The following is a 12,776-nucleotide window of genomic DNA, read 5'->3' on the forward strand; positions in this document are numbered from 1 at the left end:
TTGCAGGAAATTAACAAAATCCCAAGAGAAGTAAGTTCGTATTAGCTTCCCTTTTAAATGGAAAATAAATCTAATAAGAGGGCAAAAACAACTACAGAAGGGCACTCCTTGTAATTAAAGTTGATGACATGACTCATCTACTTCTTAGTTTCCAAATTTTTTTTAACACACTTTGGGGCACAACGAAAAAACACAACTGTAAAAATCGCAATAGTATCACTCAATCAACTAATAATCAAATCTCAAATCAAAACCATCTACAAAGACCAAACACGAACTTCCAACCATCATTATGACATATAATTCCAAAAGAATGAAGTAATTAGATTTTTTTTGGAGACAAGTAATTAAAAGCATGAGGAGGTTACAAACGAGTAAGATAATGAAAAGGAAAAGGAAGACACGTACGAGGAGAAACAAAGAGTTTAAACGAGAAAAGAAAAAGATGTGGTGCTAATGTTGAACCAGCAGTGGCTCTCTTTGATATTTATGCCCATCTAAGTGGGGAGAATGTATCTCTCCTTATTTTACTGTAACCATGTGACGAACGATACCAATTGGTTTTGTCTTTGACTATTGATTTGTATTGAAAGCAATAAACACGAAATCGGCTTGCATGAAAACTCAAGAACCGAAAGAAAAACCACGATGTTTTAGTTTTATTATTTTCTGATAATCATACAATGGGTACAAGAGGGAATAAATAGAAAAGTACAAAGAGATAAAAAAAGGAAAGAATATTTAGGGTAAATCTTCCCAATGGGCTAAGCCCACTAATTTTAACACTCCCTCTCAAGTTGGGACGTAAATATCAATGAGATCCAACTTGCTAACACAAAAGTCGAAGTTTGGCCTAAGATGCCCATTGGTGAAGACATCAGCAACTTGTCGGCTCGAAGGGATGTACAATTCTGCATATGCTCCCACTGTCAAGTCTTTCTTTGATGAAATGTCGATCAATCTCAACATGTTTAGTTCTATCATGCTGAACTGGGTTGTTAGCAATACTAATAGCAGCTTTATTATCACAAAAGAGCTTCAATGGAGACTCACAATCTTGATGAAATCAGACAGGACTTTCTGGAGCCAAATTTCCTCACATATTCCCAAACTCATAGCTCTATATTCGACCTCAACACTACTCCTGGCCACAACATGTTGCTTTTTACTCCTCCAAGTTACAAGATTGCCTTAAGCAAAGATACAATAACCGGAGGTAGACTTTATGTCAACAACAGATCTTACCCAGTCCGAGTCAGTAATAAAAGACTCTAAACTTTGTTTTATTTTATAAATATTTTGATTCATTATATTGTTTTTTAAAACAATTCTATAATTAATTATTTGATAGCATGAAGTTCAACCTCAAAAATAATTGGCAATGAGATGAGAGAGAGTCTTCTTGGTTTTTCCAAAGTGGAACTTTCAACATCTCAACATTAATGTATAGTTATTTGATTATTTTTAGAAATTAAATAAAACAACTCAATGGGATGTTTTCAAATATAGCAAATCAAGCCAACTTATTTACAAATACAATAAAATTTTACTTTATATTCGTACTATGTCATGATAGACCCAAATAGATGTTAATCGCTTAAGTAATAAGTATTGATAAATATCTATCTGGGCTATGACAATCTATCACTAATAGAAAATAAAAAAAATCATGTATTTGTAAATATTTTTAACAATTTTTCTAATATAATTAGGTTTGATATAAAAAGAGTCATTAAATTTTATTTGGAGCGATCAAATTATAATTATATCCAAATAGAAGATAACTACTTGTGTCAATCACGACACTCAGTGATAAAAAGTTTGCTATGTTTGTAAACAAGTTAACCGATTATTTTGTTATTGTTTGAAAACAAAACATGACGTTTTAAATTTAAAAGGATAATAATTAAAAGAGAGAGGGTAGAGAGATAGATAGAGGGAATATTATTTATACCATCTTAAAGGGAGATGAGATGTTATGTCAAGGTTTAAACAGGAGCGAAACATATTAATTAGTTTCTTCAACTTCTATATTTGTTCAATAGTAGCCATGGAAGGAAGCATAGAGGGTTTAACTTTCACTGCATATAAATTCCACATTATCTAAAACAATGTTGTCTATATATTTTAGGGGCAAATGGAATTTCAAATTGTACACAAAAGTAATGAACTATTATATTTTCCCATAGCCACGTTGTGATCCCCTCAACTTTCACCCTTTTATCTTTATAATTTATTCTTCATTCACTTGGCAGAATCAAACCATTGACTATTACACAACTACACCCTAAATAAATTAAAAAATGTGTCTAAATTTTATAGTTGGTGTGACAAATGTTCTTAAACTTTTGAAAATGATTCAGAGATACTTTTACCGTTAGTTTTAAACAAAGATAATTAAAGTTTTGTTTACAAAATACTTTTGAATTATTGAAAAGTTTCTTATTTAACCTTGAGCTTAAAAAAAATATACTTTTATTGATCCAAAATTTAATCCGATTATCTCACCATCAAAATCAAAATAAAAAAGTTTAAGTTACGACCCTAATAAATTCAAAAATCAAAGTTTAAATTTATTAGACTATTAACACATAATGGTAGGTCACGAACACAATCAATTTCAATAGTTACTGTTGTAATTAACATACAGTTGATAGTCAAGTAAAAAAATGTATTTGACAATTAAAACGTAGTGATAGTATGATAGATCTATCGGTGTGAGATTTTTTTATTTGACTAGTTATTGTTTTAGTACGTTTTAAAGATATATTTTTTGGAACTTCGTGAGATTTTGTGGAATTTTATGTTTTAACTAAGAATTAAAATATCAACATTGATGAATATATCGAAGTGTTAACTTTACAGAAATTTAGATTTTGATGGATAGAAAATTATAAAACAAAAAATTCTAAAAATAAATGTTTTTTTTTCAAAAATAATAAAAAAACACAAACTATTTACATTTCATAGAAAAACGTCATTACACTTAATTTTAAGTGTAAATATTTTGTTCAATTTTACAATTTTAACAATTTTTCAAAAATAAATTTAAATTAGTAAATAAATATTAATAATTTTCAAATAAGTACCACATGTCTATTATTTATATTATATTTATATTAGTGTCATTTTGATGTATATTTTTTGTGAGTTGTAGTGATGAAAATATCATTTCACCTATTCTATCGATATCAAATTCATGAAAATGTGAAAATATCGATATTTAGGTGAAAATTTAAAACTACGATTTTAATTTAAAATTTTAGTTTTTTTTTTGGGTGCTAAGAAATTTTGTGTAAAAATTATATTAGAGAGAGTGTTTTTTTAATTTTTTAAGGTTCAAGAGTATGTGTAAAGTTTTTCAATAGTTAAGAGTATTTTTGAAACAAAATTTTAACGGTTTTCATCCACAACCAATAGGAAGGATATTTTTTAACGACTTTCCAAAGTTTATGAATAATTTTGAAAATTTTGATAGTTCATAAAAGTATTTTTGACACAAGCTATAGAGTTGAGAGACATTTTTTTATAATTTAGCCGATATATACATCTCTACTTTAAAGAGTTATTTGAAAGATTGAATTATGATTATTGTAGTGATTGGTTATTATAGTCTAAGGGTTAAATGAGGTTGTTTGATTTGAGAAGAGAAAAAATATTTTTCAACTTTTTTTAAAGCATTTCAAAAACTATCATGAGTTATCGTTAATAACTTTTTCCAAGATGACTTATTTCCAAAATTAAATACTTGAAATAGTTTGTTTTTAGTTCTCAATCAAGCAATAATATACAGTCTAAAATGCAACGTGAGATTTTTTTCCTTTTTATAAAAAAGATGGATTCTATTCTCAAGTTAACAGGATGGAGTAAAATGAAATGGATTTCTAATATATAATTAAATTTTATTCTAAAAATTCATAGTTAAACAATATACTCCATTTCATAGAAAGAACATCTCCATGTAGGTGGTATTTCTGGACTAGAATCTCCCTAGATTTTCAATAAGTTATTGTGTTTTAAAGCCAGAGTTCACAGCACACCATAATCCAATTGTAAGGATAACTAATCAATATTCATATTATTAATACGAATCAGCTCTCTAAGACTCCAACATTGACCTTCTTCTCCTTTTCTCTTCTTAAGGCAAATGTTTCTGCTACAAGCAACGGGAAAGCGATTGTTGCATCGCAATGCACCTTGTTTGCCAACAAAGAAATCAGTTAGAACCTTAACTTTAATGAAGTGTAAAGCATTCAGATGCAAGAACTAAAAGCCAAGAGATCTTTTTTTGATAATGTGGTCCAAAAGAAACAAATCAAGGAAACTTTAGAGTGAAAATGAAATGAAGGGATGAATGGGCAGACCTTGACAGTCTTAGCCGAATCTCGAATTTTGCCCCAGGAGACAGCTTCATCGGGGCAGGCTCCTGAGTCACTTCCATCAAACTCTTGAGCGGTGTTGATGAAGAGAGCATAATCTGCACCGTTACGCATCATATTGGCATTGCATATATGATGTTTAGGGAGTCCCCCACCTAGAATTATCATCCCAGTCTTTCTTGGACTTGCTTGAACAGCTTCACCATTCATGGCCCTAATGTCTGTCCAAATTTTTGGGCTAAGTCAGCCAAGGATAGAAGAAAGAAATACGATGACACACAAAAATGATCCCATCAAACAAATATCCGTTCCAAATAATCAAAATCTAACCACTCCTCACACTAATTACACACAATAATAGCAAAATATAATAATGTAGGAAAAGGCGACCTTGAATGATGTCAATAATCAATCCAGGATTACGAAAAGAGTGGAAGTACAACATATCTCCTAATGAGCCATCTGTTAATCCTGGACAGAAGACTGGAATATTGTTCTGCATAATATCAAATGAATTGGTTTTAAATTACAAATAAAAAAGTAGGACAAGAAATAGACTTGCAAAACTATACAACTTATTAATTCAAAATGTGGCAGAACAAGAAAATTAACTTGCAAAACTTCTACAATCCCATAATCCAAAATGTAGTTGTCTGAGTCCAATAAAGTTCTTGAAATTATAAGTAAACTATGAAAGCTCTTCTTAAATGTAAGAAAATGAAAATTTTCAAATTTGAAAGCTCGCATATGAAAAATTGTTTAAAGATGATAATATAGTCAGTAAATAAATGAAATCGCAAAAAGGAAGTAATGTCATCATAAGTTAACTATGTAAGATCATTATAGCAATCCTGCTTGCTTTTTCAGGGTTGATGGACATATCTTACGAAACACCACAATACATCAAGTATAGTGTTAATAAAAAAAGAAGAGGATGAGAAATCTCGAGGTCCAGCATATGACAAAAAAGAAGAAAAATTAACTTGCTCCATGAGAGTTCATAAAGGCAAATGTAATACCAGAATCAAAAGATTTAACAGAAACCAATAAAACGTCTAAAGTAATACTAGATCCAGTTAGTCAGTTTCCAAATCTCCATCTAACCAAACCAGATCTGAATCTTTGCAATTGTAAGATTCTAAATAATAATAAAATATAGTTATGATTTGGAGCACAACGAAATCTAATTTTGGTAGCCACTGGTTAATCGACACTAACAAACATGAGAACATGTAGAAGGATTCTATTAATATTTACCTTATAGGCCCAATAAAGATACGAACTCTTGTCATTTATTTCTCTTCCCAAGCGTCGGATTACCTTGGACGGGGTCCAGAGTACATTCTATTGAGACCAAACAAAATGAATGAGAAAACAAAGAAAAATTTAAAGGAAAACATTAATCTAATCTCTGAGTAAGTAATTCTACTGTGACTGGAAGCAAGTACCTCTTCACGTTGTTCCTTCAACATCTGATCCAAAATTGGGATTATCCAATCCTCAAATTTGCAGTAGTTATCATTAGGAACTAATAAATTACCGATGCGATTAAGCCCTTTTGATCGAAGAAATGCTCCAGGAAGAGAAAAGTCACCTTTATATGTGGGAGCAATACATTTTATAAGATCTTCTTCAATACCACCAGTTGTAGTGACAATCACATCAACCTAGAGTGACATTAAGATAAGGTAAAAGGGAACAAAAGAAAAAGGTACATATTACCTGAGGTTAACAAATGAAATACACTCGTATAGGAAGTTCTAATGTAAAAGCAACTAAATTGATTAGCTCAAGTTTCTACGCAACTAATTGATTAGGTCAAGCATTCAAAATCTTCCCACATTCTTTATTCTCCTATAACTGTACCTCATCATGAATCATTGGATTAGATAAACCTCTATTCATTATTAACAATTACTCAATGGAGTATATATTTCTCTACTATGATTTGCATTGCTTGGTTCAGCTAAACTAGAGTTTCCAATACAATTTTTTGTTTTTGCATTTTAGAACGTTTTCATGAACTGTTTTTTTCTTCTTTAATATCCATAAGTGTCCAAGGCGGCTTTATGTGCACCTCATGAATTGTAAAGATAGTGGTATTGTAAATGTTAATTTTGAATTATTATCCAAAAGCCTGTGATTGTTACAGGAAGTTTATTTTATTTGTTAAAATCAAGTAATCAATGAAAACATGAGAAAAAATCTTTAAAAAATGAATATCCAAACATGAGTACCTTGAATTTCTTTGTTTAAAAAATGTAAAAATAAAAAAAAATACTGAAATCAACTCCCAAATAAGTTGTTAGCATCTAGAATAGTAGTAGTTTAACTAATCGAGCTATACTAAACTGAAAGCATTTTATAATAAGGCAAACACTAAATTGATCAAAATGAGAACTCGAGTCTAACTCATCATATGGTGTTCAACAAGATAACGAATTGTGTCTCTAACACCAGAAGAAATAAGATTGGAAGTGAAACCAAGAAACACTTTGCACCTCGTCGACTCCCTAAAGATTGGATCCTTCTTCTCCTCAGAACAATCTTCAATCACATTCTCATGAGCAAGCCTCCAATCTAACTTTAATCCAATTCAATATTATTTCACAAATATAAACCATTAATGCTAAAAAAAAAAGAAGAAGCTGGGATGGATATATATGTTACGAACATCCAGCGAAGCCAAATAATATAACATCTATTTTAGATATAATTAAGCTCACCATTTGATTGACGACTTCTATGGCATCTCCCAAATTGGAGGCTTGAAATCCAGTAGAGATCATGGACCTTATAAGGTTGGAGTAGTTTAGTCCTTGATTGAAGTCATATCCCTTAATTTTGATGCTTTTACCCTCAAGATTCTCTGATTCCTTAAAAACTGCAGCACGCACAGATGCTAAAACATTATTGTCATCCATTTGACGTAATGTGTCACTTCCTGCACAAGGAATTTACATGAATACGGAGCTGGAAACCATATATAACATTTGATGTATGCTTGTACCCCATTACTACTTTGAAGAAATAATCCCAAAAAAGAAAATTCGTACATGCAACAAAAATTCTAAAAATAGTCGTCTCAGGTCATTGACGACCACTGATAAAAATTTCACCAATTTCAATTCAAACATATTCAAGTTATTTGACTCCTAGACTCATTAATCTTAACCCTAATAGGCAATATTTACTTTTTTCTAATCCAAAGGAAGCCCCAGCATCCAGGAATAGTAAATAGCCGAAGTTACAGGAAATTAACAAAATCCTAAGAGAAGTAAGTTCGTATTAGCCTCCCTTGTAATTAAATTTTTTTAACACACTTTAGGGCACAACTGAAAATTACAACTGCAAAACTCGCAATCGTATCACTCAATCAACTAACAATCAAATCTCAAATCAAAACCATCCACAAAGACCAAACACGAACTTCCAACCATCATTATGACATATAATTCCAAAAGAATGAAGTAATTAGATTTTTTTTGGAGACAAGTAATTAAAAGCATGAGGAGGTTACAAACGAGTAAGATAATGAAAAGGAAAAGGAAGACACGTACGAGGAGAAACAAAGAGTTTGAACGAGAAAAGAAAAAGATATGGTGCTAATGTTGAACCAGCAGTGGCTCTCTTTGATATTTATGCCCATCTAAGTTGGGAGAATATATCTCTCCTTATTTTACTGTAACCATGTGACAAACGATACCATTTAAAATAAATAAATAATCTTTTTGGAGTTCAACAGCTTTTGTGAGGGAATGGATCAAAGCATCAACTTTTGGAATGTCAATGGGTGACTTATTTTATATAGTATTAGCTAGAATTTTTTAAATCACCATGTGTTACTTTAGTTGCCAAAATAAGCTTAACTCAACGTGCATCATCATCCATTCTTGGGTGGGAGATTTGATTATCCATCCCACATTTGTTGTACTTAAAATAAATAAATAACTTTATTTAATTAGGTTATGGTGTTAAATTTTGATTATTTTACGGCCACCGTTCTCTTTTCATTGAGGTGAGAATATGAGAACACTCCATTCATTACTACAAAATTGGGTTTTACTTGACACTTTTTACCTGTCAAGTATTTGTTTACTTGACGCTTTTCAATGTGTCAAGTATTCCAGTGTCAAGAATAAGACAAGTTTACTTTACAGCTTTTAAACGTCAAGTATAATTACACTTGACAGGTAAAAAGCGTCAAGTATGTAAGATTTCTTGACAGATTTTATGCGTCAAGTAATCCAGTGTCAAGAATAAGGGGAGTTTTTTTTTTTTTTTACAGTTTTTACATGTCAAGTATTTGTGTACTCTTGATACACTTTGCATGTCAATTTTTTTTATTTCAAATGAAAAATTACATATTTTAAATATCCATATAATTTATCATGCACCTGTTTTGAAGACTAACAACATTAAAATACACTTTAATTGAACAATTGAAATCAACTCAAATTTTCCATCGAAGAAATTGTATATATATATATATATATATATATATATATATATATATATATATCAATGAACCATACATATATAAGTTGGTTATTACATACTTAATTACAACATATATATGTGCATCCCACACTTCTAACAATAGCCTAAACTTTCCATCTATGTCGATATAAACAAAATATATATGTAGTCTAAAAGTGTACCATATCAAAACTTGTCTTTCTCACCTATATCCAGTATCAACAAAACTAGTTCACCTTTGTTCGGTATCAACAAAACTTGTCTATCTAACCCAAAAGAACTTAGCTATCACCATAATCACATGTGGCCACCCAAAAAATCAACACACTCTATTCGTACTTCATCCAACTCGAATTGGCTATATGAGCTCCTTGTATCAATCTAATATGAAATCCAAAATATTGAAGTTAATACTTTGATTGCTTGAATTGTATAAAATAATTCAAATAGTAGCCTGAAAACTGTTGTTATAAGAAAACTCCATCAAATGCAAGTGAGAATCTCAGCTACCTGGAAACTCTAATGCACAAACTCGCAACATATCCTCTAAAACTTAGTTCAAACGCTTAGTTTGACCATCATTGAGGGTGAAAAGACGTACTGAAATCTAACCTCGTGCCTATTGTCGCGAAAAATCATATTAAGGTTGATTGGTAAAAAAAAACATTGGTCTACGTAAATTCAGATTTAAGGTTCGGGGGTCAGTTGTGTGTAGGGAAGGTGTTAGCACCCTACAACACCCATAAAAATGATTACTAAAATTTATCTTTTAAACTAAATCAGAGAGGTTCACAAAACAAAGTTTTTTATTTGGTATTTTTTAAATGTCCAATGATTATCAATTCATATCTAAGAAAAAAATAAGCATGAATTGATGATTATATGGGTGGCATGAGAGCCATTAGAAAAATGGAATTTAATTTTTATTTAAAAAGATTTTTTATTTACCTCAAGAATATTAAAATATCAAACTTTGATATTTTGATCTCCATCATAGGCCTTTAATGGAAAATTTCATGCATCTAAAGAATTAATGAATTATGAAAAAAATACTACTCAGTCCAATTTTAAAATATAAAATTGTTAATATATTTTGTTTAAAAATAATTTATTAATTAATTTTTAAAAACGAGAAATTTCATGTATTTATGGAATTTTAACCAAAAAAATCCATAAATGAACATTACTCTTTCCCATCTCAAATTTATAATAATAATAAGAAGAAGAAGAAAAAATAGGAATTACATGTTGGGAAATAATACAGGGCAAATGTGGTAAATAATATAACAAACAATATAGGTCGCCAAATAATACAGGTTGGAGATAATATACACATTTTGAGAAATAAAATATTGGAAATAATATACTACATTAGAAATATATACAGTTTGAGAAATAATGTTTGGAAATAAATAATATGCCGGTGGTGAAATAAGTATTTTGTCATTCAACAAATCTAATCAATAATATCAACATATTTAATAAACAATAAAAACAACCAAATTAAACCATAAATCTAACAAATTTAAATCAAATGGCTTAAAAAAAACAAAAAACTTAACAAAATTAAAACACAGAAGCACATTTGATGTAATAGTATTCAAATGGCTTAAACCTAACAAATTTAAAAAAGTTTGATGTAACAATATTCAAATGGCCTAAACCTAACAAAATTACAAAGCAGAACCATAATTTGATGCAACAATATTCAAATGGCCTGAACCTAATAATATTAAAACACCCTAAACCTAAAGAGCATAGGCAAAAATTTGATGCAATAATATTCAATCTATTTAACCTAACAAAATTAAAACACAGTAAAGTAAAGCATAATTTGATGCTAACAAAATTAAAGCACAGAAGAGGCATAATTTAATGAAAGAATAGATTCAATTGACTTGAACCTAACAAAATTAAAACACAGTAAAGTAAAACATAGGTAAAAATTTGATGAAAGAATAGATTCAATTGGCCTAACCTAACCAAATTAAAGACACGGTAAAATCAATTCATCAAATTAAAAACAAAACAAATTTGAAAAAAAAAATTGCCTTATAATCAAAAGGGAAAAAGAGGAAAGAGGGGAAAAGAATTTAGGCAGAATAGTTTATTCGCTTTTCTTTTAACCCTTTTAATTGATCTCCTTCTTTCAAGAAAATCTCCTCTCATTTTTTTCTTTTTTCCTTTTTTTTTTTTGAAATCTCATCCTTTGTTTTTATAGGGCACTGATATGGTAGCTTTTTTTTAGACTGCTGAGAAGAAAACATGATCATGTTTGTGAGAGTGGGAAATATGGGAAAAATCGTGAAGAGGGAGAGGGAAAAAATCGTGGGAGTTATAGAGGGAGTGATTGAGGGAAAATAGGGAGGAGATGGGATATTTACTTTTTGTTTTCTTGCAATTTTTTTTAAAATAATAAATAAATTCAAATTCAAATTAACTTAGTTTAATAAAAAATAAAGTAATAAAATAAAATAAAATAAATATAAACAATAAAAATAAATGGTCAAAATATAGTATCTACACCCATGGTAGCCTAAAGTTTCTTCTAGAACTTGGAAGTGAAACGGGCATCTCTGTCAGAAACAATCAATACTGGCACCCCATGCAGTCTTACAATCTCAGACAAGTACAACTGTGCTCACTTACTAGTAGTATAAGTGGATTTCCTTGGGATGAAGTGTGTGGATTTCGTAATTCTGTCAACAACAACCCAAATCACTATAAAACACTTCAGAGTCCTAGGCAATCCTGTAATGAAATCCATAGACACATTCTCCCACTTACCTACTGGCACACCAAACATTTACTGAAAAATTCTGCCACCTCTCTCTTCATATTACAACACCAATTAACTCGTTTCAGATCCTGATACATTTTTGTATTATCTAGATGGGGAACTGTGAGCATCGGTCAACAATTCTATTTTAATTGCACTGTTTGTTGGCACACACGAACGCCTTTCAAACAAAAGCCCATCGTCAGAGGATATAGAGAACTCATCAACTTGCGCTATTTCAACTATGCGATGCTTCTTAACTAGATTAGGATCATTCGCTGAGCAACAATAATCTTTTGTCTCAAGGTCGGCTGCACTAACAACATAACTAACTGTGAGGTGGCTACACCTATTGATACTACAATCTCAACTCTCTCAAGATCTCGATGTAAAGGGGCCTGTTCGGTGATGAGTGCTACCAAACGTGATACCTTCCTATTAAGGGCATCATCTACCACATTCGCTTTACCTGGATGATACAAAATCTCACAATCATAATCTTTTACTAATTCAAGTATCTTCGCTGTCTCATATTCAACTCCTTCTGAGTGAAGAAGTGTTTCAAACTTTTATAGTCCATAAAAATTTGTATCTTCTCACCATACAAGTAATGTCTCCATATCTTCAGTGCAAAAACTACTGCTATCAACTCTAAATCATGGGTAGGGTAATTCTGCTCATTACTCTTCAAGTGACGAGAAGCATAAGCGACTAGCTTACCTTGCTGCATCAGAACACAACCCAAACCTTTCTTAGAAGCATCAGTATAAATCACAAAACTCCATGAACCATCAGGTACGGTAAGAACCGGTGCAGTAACGAGTTTTTGTTTAAGGTTCTGAAAACTATTCTCACATGCCTTGCTCCAAACAATTGGAGCTCATTTCCTGGTTAACTGAGCAAGGGGAGTAGCTATACGGAAGAAGTCCTCCACAAACCATCGGTAATAGCTTGTTAAATCCAGAAAGCTACGAACTTCACTAACTGTGGAAGGTCGGGGCCAACTGGTAACAACTTCTATCTTAGCTGGATCCATAGAAACACCATCTTTAGAAACCACATGGCCTAGAAAAGATACATGCTTCAACCAAAACTCACATTTTGAAAACTTTGCATATAGTTTATTGGTTCGAAGGGTC

The 12,776-nt window shown here is 30.9% G+C and overlaps 1 protein-coding gene across 2 annotated transcripts; it reads right to left on the bottom strand.

Moving 5' to 3' along the window:
- Nucleotides 1–3,879: 3,879 nt before the first annotated feature.
- On the bottom strand, nt 3,880–8,050 carry LOC103501495 (deoxyhypusine synthase-like). Of its 2 annotated transcripts, XM_051088287.1 has the most exons (8): nt 7,940–8,050; nt 7,106–7,323; nt 6,796–6,963; nt 5,828–6,046; nt 5,637–5,723; nt 4,770–4,875; nt 4,365–4,600; nt 3,880–4,196 (listed from the first exon to the last, which is right to left on the bottom strand). In XM_051088287.1, the coding sequence occupies exons 2-8, from the start codon at nt 7,301–7,303 to the stop codon at nt 4,092–4,094; spliced, it is 1,119 nt and encodes a 372-aa protein (XP_050944244.1). In that variant the 5' UTR covers nt 7,304–7,323; nt 7,940–8,050; the 3' UTR covers nt 3,880–4,091. The 2 variants fall into 2 exon arrangements, with proteins under 2 accessions (XP_050944244.1, XP_050944245.1); XM_051088288.1 differs by lacking the exon at nt 6,796–6,963.
- Nucleotides 8,051–12,776: the final 4,726 nt, after the last annotated feature.

The sequence above is a fragment of the Cucumis melo genome, chromosome 8 (genome assembly GCF_025177605.1).
Source record: "Cucumis melo cultivar AY chromosome 8, USDA_Cmelo_AY_1.0, whole genome shotgun sequence".
In the NCBI taxonomy this organism is placed as follows: domain Eukaryota; kingdom Viridiplantae; phylum Streptophyta; class Magnoliopsida; order Cucurbitales; family Cucurbitaceae; genus Cucumis; species Cucumis melo.